We start from the raw sequence: 15,565 nt of genomic DNA, 5'->3' as shown, positions 1-15,565 counted from the left end.
AGAGAAACACTTTCCCCCAGATGCAACCATTTGCACACGGCTGCGCAGCACCCAGAAAAAGGTGGAACCCAAGATAAAGACTGGCAGATCTGTCAGAAATCAAGCATAAATATTTATAGATATATACACATTCTGAGGAGCCCCTGATGTGGTGCAGCACGGCCTGTTCAAGAGGGCAGGTCGGCTGGTGTTCTGCACTGTGCCACGGGCTGGAACTCGCCCCGTTCATCGTTCTACCTGTGGGTGGAGGAGAGAAGGGGCCGGAACGGGGAGGGGATCAATAAACGATGCGATTATGTGCTGGTAACAATCAGCTAAAAAGCAATTTGGGATCCAACCCATGTAATAAAGTATGTGGAGAGAGGGACTGCAGCAGGCAGAGCATTATGCTGATCTGTTCAGCACCATTTGAAACCCAGCAGCTTTTTCCTTACCCCACTCCCAGTACCTTATCGCTGGTGGATACAGGGGATACCTGGCTTCTAACCCCTGTGCCATCACCTGTCCCGAGCAAGGAACTTCCTGCTCCTTTTCCTACCACCTGCAGGCACACGGCACGTTTCTGGGAAGGCAGAGGGAGTGGGAGGAAGGAAAAAAAAAAAAACTATGGATGCACCAATTTCTCTTCAGTGGCTTTGATTTGCTTTTATGGGGTGTGGGGAGAAAAGTGTTTGCAAGAATGCAAGATTCATCTTACATGAAAGGGAAAAGGAAATGGAAAAATATTTTAACCCTCCCTGGAAGGGAACGGATTTACTGTTTTCAGCGTAACGACAACCTGCATACAGGATGATGGTATCTAACTAAGCTTTTCCATTCATAAAGAGATTTCCAAAGCAGGGCAGGGATTAGGAAGAGCTGAAAGGGAACCCACGTGGAAGACATTCTGCTAAAACAAAGTATCAATGCTAAACAAACTGGAAGGGCAATTACTTTCTTAGAGATTATCAGCAAAGCCAGAGACTGCCTCAGAGGACACAGAACGTTGATAAATGAGACACGTGCATGTCTTCAGAGAGCTGGATTCATCCTAACCCTCTCTTCCTTGTCCTGCACAATCCTGGGGTCTGCTATCATCTCCACGGCTCAGAAACACATTCTAGTTGCTCTACTCTATACGGCATTGCACATCCTACTGTGTATGCACTCATCTACCCACATTACAACACTTCTGTTCAAACAAGGTCATGTTCCTCTGAACACGGTTATGCTGATTTTTTGAAGTCATTTTGGCATCTTTAATGTTCTATGGACACAGACCCCATTGACTGCAAAAACCCTGCCTTTATCCCCGGGGTTTTTTTACTTTGTTTCTTGTTTTATTTTTCTTCCAGTATCAAAATCTTTCCTAACAGACGGAAAGAGCCCAACAAGCTCCACAAAAACCAGTGAGTCTGTGAAGAACGAGTGTCAGATTCCTTCTGCCAGCTGGACAGAGGTCCTGCTTCAATGTCATTCCAGGAGCACATTTTTAAGGTCATCTTTGAAACACTCAACACACAAAAGCACAGTTCATTCTATCTAACATAACAGTTTCCAAGGAGTGTGCTAGATTAGAGCCCCCTGACATTTATCTAATCAGAGGAAATTATAACATTAATCTTTATGTTTCTATTTAAGAAAAAAGGATGATTCAGACAGGTGTTTTAATAGAAAGCAGCAATCATGCCAGCAAAGGAAAATGTCATATCAAAAGCCATCGGCTGCAGGCAGCCTGTTGTCACACAGAAAAAACAAAGGGTTTTTTTTTCCTAACAATTTAAAGTAATTTATATGTTAAAGGAAAGCAAGGGAAGTTAAATAACAATGATGATTCATAAAGCAAAGCCCACGTTGAGGCCGCGACAACACTGCAAGGGTGAAACAAATGGAACAAACAGGGCAGGTTTGCAGATCTATGGAAGAGAATTCCTCTCCCTTTCCCTTTGTTCCTGCTAGTCTAGGTGCTACGGCACTTTTTCTCCTTGAAGCCCAGTTTCTACCTTTGGAGCACACGAACTATACTGACCCAAACCTCTGGAAGGTGGATGAGGAACTGGCCGTCATTCCTGATCCTTCCCTGCTTCACGGATCCCTGATCCTGCCTGCAGAGTGCCTGCCTGCAATGCTACACCACTGCACTCAAAGTCCTTCAAAGTCCTTGGAAAGAATGGTGTGACCAGTTCTGAGGAATCCACTCCAACCCACCTGTTTCAGGGCCCACTTGATCCCGCGCAGGATGCAGGGAGCTGCACTTGCCCACGGCTGCCTACAACCCTCCCACGGAACAGCCTTTTTTCTCTGCCTGACTCGTATGCCACAGCATTTCCTCCCACTCAACAGCACCTTCAGATCCCACCCCCGAAACCCATCCGGCCAGGGGTGACCAGTAAGTGCGGAACAGGGTGCACCTCATTCCGAACAGGCCCAGTTACAGCTCATGTGAGCGGAGTGGAAATGCAACCAGAGTCCTTGGGGACTCGAGGCTGCCCTTTGCCCGGTGCACCCTGTCCGTGTTCCCGTATCCCACACGGCACCGTCTGCAAAACTGCAGGGAAAGGAACATCCACCTCTACTAACGAAGCGTTTGGCGCGTGTTAATATTCCTGTAGCTCTCAGTATTCCCAGCAACTGCCAACAGCAGCTCTCCACACAACAACACCCGGATGCCCAGCTGGAAAACGCACGTTAGGAGGATACAGGAGGAATCATGCAGGAAGTTAAGCGTATATTCCTAGAAAATAAAAGAAGTTTGGCTAAACACACGCTGGGAATAGCGAGCCTGGGCAGTAAGCACTCACCTTGATACTGGGCACTGAACCCCTTCTGCCTGTGGTTGCCATCTGATGTGAAGTGAAGCCGCAGCCAGTTTTTGCTGCTGATAACCGGGGCAGGCAAATTCATTCCAGTAAACCTGCAAGAAACCAAGCAACAACGGCCAAATGTTAGTCTGACTGTGACTTATACCCCAAATTCCTGCCCTTCCAGGTGATCCTCCTCCTACACAAGTGTAGGAAACCCTGAACGAGCACCACACGCTCACAGAACGCACCCCACGCAGCCCGGGTTGTTCCTACATGTGCACGAGGAGCTTGCCTCTAACCTTACTCAGTCCCTCTCTTGACATTTGGTTAACCCTGATAAAAGCAATGAGATAGAAAAGTTTATTTTAACTGAGGGACAGAAAGGATTGGAAGAACGATTTTCTTTCATTGGCAATAGCCAGCCAGAAGCAGTGATTTGTGATCTGTCCCAACCTGGAGAAGATTACAACCATCAAACATGAGGTGGAAAGCTCTGCAGCCCATCAGCAGGCCTTCGGCAACTGCTCGCTTCACCCCTCTCTATACTCTTCTTTTTTTAAGGTGTTGTGCTGTTTGCTTTATTGAACTCCAGATCGCAATTCCTGGCTGCGTTCTCACATGCCAAGCCTCAGTCTGGAACAGAGTTTACCCAAGTCACAGCACCCGTGAATGGAGCCAACAGGAACATCAGCCATGCTAAGGAGAACACTACCATGACAGAAACCATTATGGAATCCTATTATTGCTATGAAAGCCCACTTAGTTTTTTAATCACAGACGGTCACTTATTTAAAAATTACTGGCGTTCCAATACCTATGCTTTTTTAGATGAAGGTAAAAGGATGCTGGAAATCTATTCCATTCAAAGGACACTTCAGAGTTTATTACTACACGTTTTCAACAGCGGAACTGACAGCCTAGGAAACGCTTGTGAAGCCCTTCGCCCAACCAACACCTCCAAAGGTGAACCTGCCTCTTGGCAGGGCGCAGAGCGGGGAGGCAGGAGGCTGCGCAGCAGCGTGCTCACGGGCGGCAGGCGAACGGCGCTGCAACCCCGCTCCACTCCTGAACGACACTGCGCTGCCGAACTAATGCATCTCTGCCACCTACAGTACAAACTTCAAACCTCGGATCATCTGGTGGCTGAATCCTGCGTAATTACACAGCACTATGCTGTAAATTGCTGGAGATCGCTCCCGATCACCTCTCTGTTGATTATTTCCGTCGCAGTTTTGCAGACCCGCTGTGAAACACAAGGTGTTGCAAAATTGGATTCTACGTGGCATTCTGCCCTCCTTGGACGACTCAAAAGACAGCCGAACCAATTTAATCCGAAGCTTTTTCAAATAATTAAGTGCAAACAAACATCTCCTGGGCCGAGATCAAACAAGGGATGCCTAGAACCCATTCTGAAAAGGTTACTATGGCCGGTTGTTATGACAACATGTTTAAACTTAATACTCTTACCCCTGAAGGCTATTTTATTATTCATTCTGAATCAACAGTCAAAGTTCTCAGCAATAATCTCTAGGTATGCAGCTCCAAATTTCACTTTCATAACTGTGGAGAGCAGAGTAATTCAATTGCCCGGTATAAGAACTAGAGAACAATAAAATTAACCCGCCTGAATGAGGTAGAATTTCACTCCCCTGTCCCCTCATCCCATTTCTTTAATATGCACATCCTTTCAAGAAGTGGATTCAGTAGCCTGCAGACCAGTCACCTACCTGCACACAGACTTTATTTTAGGAACGTGACCAGCCCACTATTAACTTCCAAGGATTCCGCGTACATGAAGCGCTACAGTTCTACCCGCTGCATGAATTGACACTTTGAAAATCAATTAGAAAAATTAATGGATTACACTTCTTGCTACCTCTGCCACAGCATAAATAATTACTGAAGGCAAAAGCAGGAGTAGAGAAAAATAATCAATCATAACCACAGCGCTTTGCACCCACTTTGCAGCGCTATAAAGAAATAGGGAATATTTAGGGTGAAGGAAAATGGTTCCCTGAATTTCCTGCATGGAAATTTTCATCAGCACCATATGTCATTTTGCTTAAGACATTGACAGCTTTTTGAAAGGACTAAATCAGCCAAGAAATCACTATCAGGTCCTCATTTCCATACACACCACTGCTCCAACTCTCAGCACACAAAAAGACACTATTCTCTAGGGCTCCAGCCTAACAGACTCCTTTTTTTCCCTTTTATCTTCCTATCCCCTTTATTCCTGAAGTTAAGCAGCTCATTGTTAACGTCAGGTTGCGATATCTGGAGCTATTTCAGATCCCCGGTCCTGCCGGTCATCGGCATCCAGCCCCAGTTTGGAACTGGGGCACCAGCTGAGACACACCAACACGGCAAAGGGAGAAGCTGCCTCCGCTGTCCCACACCCCAGGCTGAACCCAAACGCCCCAGGGGCAGAGCACCTTGGAATCACAGAGCTGTTCTAGTTGGGAAAGACCTTGAAGGTCATGGGGTCCAACCGTCAGCCCAGCACGGCCAAGCATCAGGAATCCCAGTGACAGCACTGGGACAAGCACATGGAAACACACCATGCAGCATGTGGAAGCATGGGTTTGGGATATTTGTGGGGTTTTTAACTGATTCCAGTTAAATGGGACCTCCTGAAGGGAGTAAGTTCAGGAAAATTAAGGCCTTAGTTTTTGATTAGTTTAACTGCCTGCAGAGACACTTCAGGCTCTATATCTGCACTGAGCTCCCAGCCCCCTCCTACGCCCCAAGGAGGGAAATACCCATGCGCTACAACAGGAATATTTAATCTGGGAATGCTATTGCTCCTCCCAGCCCCACGGCGGTTGTGAACCTACATGCATGCAGTGCCCGACGGAGAAAAAACCGACCACCCTTCCTGCAGCGCTGAAGGTGGGAACGCTTTAACCCCAAAGCTGCACCTTCTCCCGTCTCACCGGGTTCAGCCAGCGGGCAGGCCGCTTCGCACAACCAGGAAAAGAGCATCCTGGCCTTCCGATCCCTCCTCCCCAGCTGCACCCCGAGTCTGCAGGTGGACAACTGGAGGAGGAAGGGTCCATTCCCACTGAAACGCAGACTGCCCAGCACCAGCCTGGTCAGGGGCAGGAGTGTTCTGAAGGCTAAGAAACAGCATGGCTAGAGCCAGGCATTCCATGGAAAACATCACGCTCACCTGCGGTTAACTACAAGCTTTTCACCATAAGGCTCCCACAGGTTTAAAATAATCATTAGAAAGCATTAATGGTTAATTGATAATGGAATATTTAATTACAGACAAACACAGTTGAACCGAAGCAGCTGCATGGTCTTTGAATGCAAATGTCCTGGCTGCTGCTGCTGAATCTCAAATGGAATGGGAAGGATGCTCAGCAGGCAAGAGCCAACAGCAATCACAAAAACCAGAGAAACACCCCAAGACTGCTGCCGGAGCTCCCACCGACCCACCTGGGCATGGGGATAACGCCGGCAGCTCCCGTGAGCACTGCTAAACCCGCGGGCAGAGTGACAGCGGCCTCAGACAACACGGCAGACGACAAAGGCTGCGACAAGCGCTCAGAGGGGAACGCCCACGGCGCTGTGACACGGCGTACGCAACGCTGGCACCGCCAGCTTCCCAAGGTCACATTATTTTTCTTTATCAACCCAATCCTGCCGAGCTGTCTTCAAGAAAAAGGAGGAGCTACGCTGCAGAGACTGAGAAATGCATAGAGCTAATTAAAGCCTGAACCGCCTTTCCACATTCCCCGGCATACTTGTGCGCTACATTATGTGCTCTGCATGTTCAACGCCTGCCATCGGCCCAGCAAACGATTGCATTTCTAACAGTCCAGTGAGTCTCGTAAATAAAAGCCCTTCTATTGTGGACCTCTGCCACTGCATTCTTCAGTATCCCAGATTTTTCTTTCTTTTTTCACATAAGTCTGTTAGTAATTTGCAAAACTTCTCAAGTTCCTCCATGTCCATTCTCCCCCTCCATACCCCATTCTTCCTGCCATCACCAGGAGACATGAATCACTTGATTAAATATTCAGCTTCCTGAATACGGCAACACGTTCACTGAAATCTAAAGCTTTAGAATGACTAAGTAGCAACGTTAGAGCCGGTTTTAAAGTAAAATCAATAATCACTGCTCACTGAGGGAAATTTGGTACCCAATTTATATCAAGCATCATCTTAAGAGTCACTTGGAGAAAGAGACGAACTGAGCTTCCACCCCAAAAATTTGTTTCCACAGTTCCTGCCTTTTTGAGTCTGGAGGCAACCAGAGAAGACGCAGAGGGCAGGAAGGTTGGGTGAGAAACAGGCTCTTTCCTCTGTCTCCCTGACCCGGTGGCTGAGGATCTGGGGAACAGCCCTCCTCTCAATGCCATTTCACCCATGTCTTCACTCGAGTCCCACAGGGCCATGTTTTTGGACACCTGGGCTTGTGCTCTACCCAGAGGCCCTTGAAAGCAAAAGCTCCTGTTGAACCACAGTGAACACTTTGCATGTGAATGAACCTGTTAGAAGATGGCAAACAGTGCAGGCCCTGTAAGAGATTTAACAAATTTGATCAAGTTCCAAGTGTCTTCAACACCAATGTCAAGCAACCAGCGCACAGAAATCAGCGCTCAGAAAATTTAAGAACTCTTGTAATTGCTTGAAGAGCATTTAACAGCTTCCCAAATACTCAACAGTAGTGAGGACTTAAAAATACGTTATTTTCTTGATGTCTAAGCTTGACTGATCCTGTCATTCAGGCTATAATTCAGGCTATAATTCCTATAATTCAGGCTCATCCTGTGCGCAGCGGATAGAGAACAGATTTGAGCTCCTTACGTCGCGCTCCTCTGTGATACAGAGACATCAAAAGCCGCGTCTGCCGGAGTAGACGCGCGGGGAGCTTTGAGGACAGCAGGCTCCCGGCTCCCCACGGCCGTCTCCACAGGTAAATACTCCAGAAGAAGGGGAAGCGCAAGCGTCTGTCCTGCCCCCACGCAGACAGAAGGCTTTGAACGTGACAACCAGCCTAATCTCAGCTTCTCTGAGCGGAGAGGAAAAGCCCCAACTGCCCTGGGGGCAGCAGCTGGGTCACTCCGCGGTTCCACGAGGTCAGCGGAGCAGTTCAGTCACACGCATCTGTGACGAGGCCGCAGGTCCCCGCTGTTTGCCGTATCGACAGGGCGGAGAGGACTTCCTCAGGAGAGACCCAACGTACGCAGAAGACACGAACCGACGTGAGTCCAGGTTTGGAAAGCACCGAGAGAAAGCCGAGCACGGCAGGCGCTACCCGCTGCTTCCAAGCGGATTAACTCGCTGTGGACACAGGCTTGGAGCACTGCGTGAAGGCTTCCTGCTGCTGTACCAAGAACAGGGTTTATTTACCTTCCTGAGCATCTCAACTTCCAGGAAAACAAGCCCCACAGCCACGCACCCCTAACTTCCACCGTGCTCCTTAACCAGCCGTTTCCCCGGCGAGCAGGCAGTTGTGAGTCCATTATTCTTGCCCAGAGAGACCTGCAGCATTTGCAGAATTTCAGAATTCAGATGGCCTGTGAAAGATGCATCTCAAGCAACTGCTTCTATCCCAAATGCTCTCCAATATTGTTTTTAACCGGAACATTAAGGCATCTTTTCTTAAGTGAAATTGAAGCCTCCGCATTAAACGCTGCTCCTCCAATTCCTTTATTGTGTAATACAGAAAGGTTAATGGTATCAAAACGCCTCTTTTGAGCAAAAGCAGTGGAGTGTGGTTTTCTCAACTAAACTATTTGCTTTATTTCTTTTCTTGCTCTTGTCCTTCACATTGGACTCGGGCATTAAACATTTATATCACTCACTCAGCCATTCCTCCCTGGCACAATCAGAGTTACTGTACATGGATGGCCCTGATTAATCTGCATTCATGCACCATTATCTATTTACAATCCCAATTCCTGCTTTAATTTGGTTCCACGTGGAGAGAAAGAAAGGAAAAAGGAAGATCAATAAAACGTCAGAAAGCTAGCTAGTAGCACTGGACTAGTGGAAGGAGATATTTGCCGACAGAAGATCCAATTTTAAGCACCCGGAAATTCAATTAGCATGAATTTGACCGCAGTACTCCTTCAAGAACCCAAAGAGCCGAGCAATTCACTGTGCGGATGCCACAGAAACCAACTGCAGAGGAGTGGAAGGTCACAACGCAAGGTAAGAACTCCCCTCCAAACCGCATTATGTCCAGCGTCACTTAGAGATTTAAGCAGGCAGTCAAGGCACACGTTCCCCGGTGCTGTCCAGGATCAGGATGCGGCCAGGCACCAGCTTCAGGGAGCCCAAACAGATAAAAGGCAAAGGAACGTCACTGGGGCTGCTTGGTTTTGTGTTAAGCTACTCTCGTTTTGGTTCGTCTGTTAACAGAAAGCACGCTGAGCCTCAGAGAGGATGTCACCCCGACACCAGCCCAGGACAGGGAGTCCCGCTCTGAGCTTTTAAACTTCCACAAAAACTTTCCTGAGAGGACATTCAGTAACTGGCACCTTCAGACCTTCCTGGGACTGACTCGGCAACGGCCTGAGAGACACCAGCGACACACAACTTGTGAAGGGCTGAACTCAGCCCAGGATTCCCCCGTTTCCCCTTTCACAAGTACGTCCAATCCCAAACCTCTGCAGGCACCTGGAATTAATGCTCCCGAGTGTTCCAAGCCAGGACGTGCCTTCTGGAAGGCCAGCGGTCAGGGAAGAGACCCTGGAAGCTGCCCACGCGGTGCCCTTCCCTCGGCTAACTGCAAGTTCAACAGCAATTCCGCAGCACTTCCCCCTGCACAAGGGCTACCAGGAATTTCAATGCATTGCCTTTTCCAACAGCCTCAGAATTTAAATAAAGATTTTTATTGGCAACTGGTCTGGGTTAGGGTCTGCCAGGGGACCACAAACCCTTGATTCGTAGGGCAGGTCCGAGCACACGCGTGTTGTCGCGCTGTTCATGCTCTACCAAAAGGGACCCCAAGACCAGCCTTTTGCTCTGCGCTCCTACACCACCGTGCACAGGGCTTCCCAGTTCCAGGGTGGGATTTCTCAGCAGCAGAGTACAAGGCGACTCCTCTTCAACTTCTCCTCACATCCCCGTGGCACACGCATGACTGATCTACGCGCCTGCGGAGCGTCAGCCAGTCCAGGACAGACACCGCGTCCTCCTCGAGTCTCCAACTCCACCGCTGAGGCTGAATCTTGATCCTGGACCTTCCCAGAAGACAGCTGCACCGTCTCCTGCCACGGCTGTGTTTTAAGACTAACCCAAAATGGGACGCACTGCAGTCAATGTGGCTGCAGGGAGTAGGAGAGATCCCAGCAGCATTTCATGGCAGGACAGAGCAGTCACAGCAAGCGTAACACCACCCGACACTCAGAGTCGGCAGAAGGTTTAAAAAGAAGAGCGTGTGCTCCCGGAGCCTTCGTAGACCGATACACACGTACACAAACCGCTGAAACCTGGGGCGGCAGATGCTCAGTTTAACCCAAGCTGCCCAGGGCACTGACACCAGTCCAAACCCCGGCACCCCCAGCGCCGCTCCGCAGCTCCACCACATCCCCCTCGGCAGAGAGACCGTTTCCTCAGTCGTTTTTACACCGGAGCATTCCAACTATTCAGAGATTCATTTTCCTTTCCGTCCAACAAGGGGACACATTGCAGAAGCTCTTCTATTCTCTGTGCATTATTATTCACTTCACCTGTATTTTTAACTTTTCATCCAAACCTCTACTCAAATTACCATGAGAGCTGCCCCATTAATTCTGAACATCTTATTTCAGCATGTCTGCTCTCTTAAACAAAGTATACTTAAGCACCTCTAGACCTCATTTTTCGGTCGCAAGAGACATCCCATCACAATGGGCTTTTACAAGGAAAATGAGTAATTAGATCAAGTTATTGTCCCTCACTGAAAGCTGTGGGGATGGGAAGGACACACCTGCATCTTAACTGGGTTTCGGAAGCAGCTACACGAGCCTAGGAGATGCTCAGAAAATGCAGCGAGAGAGCAGCCTCCCATGTCACCCCACTCCTCGGCAAGCGCCGGGCTGTTTGACATGTAAATCCCAAGAGACTCCTGACTACGGAGCACTGTGTAAGCAGCAGTTTGGAAACACGGCCAATGAACTTTTTTGACCAGCCAGGCTTGGGTCTCGTCAGCAGATGAAGGACTTAGCGCCTCAGAAGAGGGGCTTTGGAGTCCTTCCACCATCAGCACATTTCTAAGACCCACAGTGGGGCTCAAGGGCCATCTTAACCCCAGGGACAGATTTAAATAGGGTCGTTTTCTGCAAGAGAGGCAATACTCTCCTCCTTTTCCAAAAGGAATGAAAACCTGCTTAGGAGGAGAGGTTATTCTAGAAATGAAACTTCTTGGCACCTTCAGATGTATCATGAGCCTACAAGAAAGCTGAGGGGACTTTTCCCAAGGGCAGGGAGTGACAGGACAAGGGGTGACGGGTTTAAACGAAAAGAGGGAGATGGAGATGGGACATCAGGAAGGAATTCTTCCCGCAGAGGGTGGGGAGCACTGGGACAGGTTGCCCAGAGAAGCTGTGGATGCCCCATCCCTGGGAGTGTCCAAGGCCAGGCTGGATGAGGCTTGGAGCAACCTGGGCTATGGAAGGTGTCCCTGCCCATGGCAGGGGGGGGCACTGGGGGGGCTTTAAGGTCCCTCCCAACCCCAAATCGCTCTGTGATTCTGTGATCCTACAAACTGCAGTGAACGTGGTGACACCAGACCAGCTTGTGATTATTGGGAATGATAGAATATGAAGGATCTGCTCAAAACCAACCCTGTCCAGGGAATGGCACCATGACTGACTCAAGAAAAGAAATCATCTGATTCGGATTTCACCTCAGCCTTAGTTCTTCGATGCAGCTTAAGGGTAAATCCCTCTCCTGATATAACTAGGTCACAGCACTTTTGACCTCAAAGCCTCTGCCACCTTGTTTTGAGAGTGGAGCTACACTGATCTTTTAACAACAGAACTGAGCTTTAGCCCTGAGAGCCACAAATCACTCCCAAAGCCTCCCAGTCGTACTGGTATCTGCCTTTGCTCCTTCTAAAAGTTGGTGCTGGAAGGGAAATCTGATTAGTTATCACTCACAGATTGCTTACTCTTTTTTTTTTCCCCCCCCTCTTTTTTTTGCATTTCACTGAAAGATGGAAGTGTTTCCATGCAGGAGCAAAACTTCAGTCAGTGACATCAACTTTAATTATTGCTTGCTCCCAGATAAATTTGCTGGCTAACCCCAAATCAATACCTTTTTTTTTTTTTCCAGGAACCTTTACACTGAAGTTTTTAATTCATTTTTTAAATGACACTTCCCCAGCTCACCTTTAAAAGAGTGTAAACCAAATCCTCAGCTGATTCGAGTTGATGCAGCTCCACTGGAGACAGAGCCAAACTAATTTACACTGAACAGGGGATCTGACAATCTCATTTCCCTGCTGTTTTCCTTAACCTGTGAAATGTTTCAAAATTATTTCAGTCTCTCATTAGTCTGAATTCTCTGGGATCTCTATGCTAGATTAATTATGGTCACTTTAATGAAAGAAGTGATTCACTAGTCCACATGCATTTCTGAAACTGTCACAGCAGAGCAATTCAACAGGTAAGATGGTCCCTGAGGAATTATTACATTTAGCAGTTATTTATGCACATGCTCAACCCCTACAAGTAAATGGTTTCTTACAGTTAATAGATATACAGACAGGGTGTTGCGTACACATACACACATGAAAAACTGGAAGGGGGTAGGTTTAGATTACATGTAAGGAAGAAATTCTTCCCGCAGAGGGTGGGGAGGCACTGGGACAGGTTGCCAAGAGAAGCGGTGGATGCCCCATCCCTGGGAGTGTCCAAGGCCAGGCTGGATGAGGCTTAGAGCAACCCGGTCTAGCTGACAGAGCAAAAGGGGTTTCTTTATGGCTCAGAAAAGCCAGACTGCAAGAGCAGAGTCCCATCAACTGTGATGGTCGGTGCTGCAGGAGGAGACCACATTGCTGAAACGGGTGTGTTTTATTACATGAAAGTACTTACCTTAATACTTTTACAATGGAAATAGCTCCAGTCATACCAAAAAAAGAGGTAACAAACATGATTATGTTTATTCTATTCAGGAGAAAACAAACACTAATTCAACACAAGAGAAGAACGGCTAATGCAATTGAAGCTTCCTAATGCTGCACTGCAAATCCCCCACAGAAATCCGCTACAGCTTTATTGCAATTTTCTCTAAACCCTTTCTGCCTTACCATCAGTGCTACAGAGATTGTTTTTTCTCAGTGTAGGCAGTTACATGTGTTGATAACAAGAGAGACTATATTTATTACTAGATAAATAACAACCATTTCCATCACCGCACGCACAGATACACTCATGTCTTTTGTCAGTCTAACAAAGCACTTAAGTGCCATTAAACATGGACTTTATTGACAGATTAGGCTGGAAAGCCATGGGGCATGTTTGCACAACATTCAGCCCACAGAATTCTGCAGGCTGACACGAAGAAGTTGAGAGACGATCCAGATTTCAGCCTCCCAGTTTTCCAGCCCACCAGCCACGGAAGCGGCTTCCTCTGGGAGCTGGTGCACCATCAGGTCACCTCACCAAAACTCACTGAACTGACACTGCCTTCCACTGCCCAGCTTCACAGGGCCACGTTAGTAGCGGAAGATGCTGAGCTTAAGTGACAACTGGAGTTTAGACTGAAGCTCAGCCCCATTCGGACCAGGCACACAAGTCCATGACTGTCCTATTTCCTCCTGTGGACTCTGCCCTTACAGCCCGGCACTGCCCGCAGTGTGTTCTCCTTGCGGGTATGCTTTCCTCAAGCATTAGTTAGGCATTCAAGAATTAAAAAGGGACGTATCCAAGCCTGCCCTGATCACCTTTCAGGCTCTTGAAGAAAAAGCATCTTTAGAAGAGGGGCAGAAGGCACGCGCTCACACGCAAAAGACCGTGACCTCTCTGAAGTCCCAAAAGGATGCTCACGAGGTTTACCACCACAGCCAAGATTTTAGCCTCAAGTCTTGTATCAGGCACCACAGTGAGTCAGGTGTCACCAGCTGTCACCAAACCAGCCCACGTGCCATGTCTAAAGATTACTCTCCTTCCTTTTTCATTTGTTTTCTTGTAGTTTCTACAAAGGCTCTTCTAGAGCATAGCAAGAAGTCAGAGAAACCAGGAGAAAACAAGATTTGGGAACCGAAGCTTACGTTACTGACAGGTCCACGAAGCCATCCTGTAATTACAGCAGTCATGGCTGTAGAAATCACAAAATGCAAAGCACCATCAGGAAGAAAGGATCCAGAAACTTCGAGTTCCCTGAAGCAAGGACTTATTTTCTGGCTTCACATTTAGCACAGAGGGATGCAAATGTTACCAGTGTTCTGACATAAAACCGCAGGTTAATGCTGACAATAAATAATAACACACACACACTCCAAATACTGAGACACCTCTTTACAGGCACAGTACTTCTGCCTCGCTTTTAAAGATGAAGGGAACCGGCGGGCTGTGTAACGAGGTGAGGTGGCAAAGCCCCAGGAGAAAGGTGTAAGTCAGGTCTAGTGGCTGCTGCTCCAGGCAAAAGTCTGAACTAACCAAGTGATGAACGGCCCCTGGGTGCCAGTGCTCCGCAGCATCCCAGTCCTCATCACCTCCACCAGTTCCTCCAGTACGGGACACTGATGGATGACAGCGGCACCATCCAGCTTAGGGAGCTGTTCCCTCCCTCGTCAACTCAGAAGAGGCTGAAGGTTTTAATTTGGTTTATTTTGATCATTGTGAAGTGTACGTGAACCTTGGATGATGGCAGCACCCCTCCTGGCCAAAAGTTACAGCCTTAGGTGGCTTGCTTCCACGGTGCTCAGCTCTTTTCCTGTACTGCGTGTTCCTGGCGTGTGCTTAGTCCACAAAAAAGCACTGTCCTGTCACAGAAAGCACAGAGCAAGATGGAACGGGGTCCAGCACTTCTGGGTATTTACATACAGCGACTACATTTCCCATCTTTTTAGCAGACAGAACAATTTTAAACTATCAGGGTCAAAACTGTTTTACTTCCTGACTTGCAATTGCAGTAGGATGACAGTAAGACTAGAATTTCTGTTGAAAAGGGCTTACTGGAACCATCTGCTTATTTACTCTAGGTATTAATTTAGCATGAAGTCCAAAACTGAAGAAAAGCTGCAGAACGGCTTTAAGCCAAATCCACAGAAGGCACTTTGTCCCTAAACTCCAGCCCCAAACCTGCTCCCGATTCTTTAGGCAAGGGCCTTCTCGCATCCTCTCTACAGAGCACCAAGTGCAGCGGCGACCCAAACCACGGCACAGCTCTGAGCCCCTTCCAGCATCACCACCCACCCGCATACCTCAGATCTCTGCGAAAACCCAGATTTTTACCCAAAGTCTAACCCCACGATCTCTTTTGGGATAATATGTAGACCTGAGACATAATTTGACCCAATAACACTTTTAGAGGCAGTATGTCCATCAGCTTCAGCAGGTTTTTGACCAGACTGTAGATTTATGTTGCAAGCGTGTTTTACAAGGGACAAAAATGACGTTTTACCACTGCTCAGCCGGCCCAGAACAAGCCCCATCAGACAAATCAGCTGGGTTTCACAACTGTGAACAGCAAACCAAACCCTGTCCCTCATTTACACTCAGCACCGCAGGATCACGCACCCAGCCTAGGAAGTGGCATCCTTACCCTCCTGCGGAAGCACCACACAGCCCTCTTCCCTCTTGAACACCTGACAGTGATTCAACACGGCCGTTTAG

The 15,565-nt window shown here is 48.1% G+C and overlaps 1 protein-coding gene across 1 annotated transcript in view; it reads right to left on the bottom strand.

Annotated features, from left to right (window-relative positions):
• Positions 1-2,893, bottom strand: part of LOC104508770 (CUB and sushi domain-containing protein 2-like) — a gene marked incomplete at both ends in the record, with an annotated part of 109,587 nt that extends 106,694 nt beyond the window's left edge. The window contains 1 exon segment of the mRNA XM_010150497.1: positions 2,781-2,893. Coding sequence (XP_010148799.1) covers positions 2,781-2,893 — 113 coding nt within the window.
• Between the last annotated feature and the right edge of the window lie 12,672 nt (positions 2,894-15,565).

The sequence above is a fragment of the Eurypyga helias genome, unplaced genomic scaffold, assembly GCF_000690775.1.
Source record: "Eurypyga helias isolate BGI_N326 unplaced genomic scaffold, ASM69077v1 scaffold644, whole genome shotgun sequence".
Classification (NCBI taxonomy): Eukaryota; Metazoa; Chordata; class Aves; order Eurypygiformes; family Eurypygidae; genus Eurypyga; species Eurypyga helias.
This window is presented reverse-complemented; position numbering and strand designations above follow the sequence as displayed.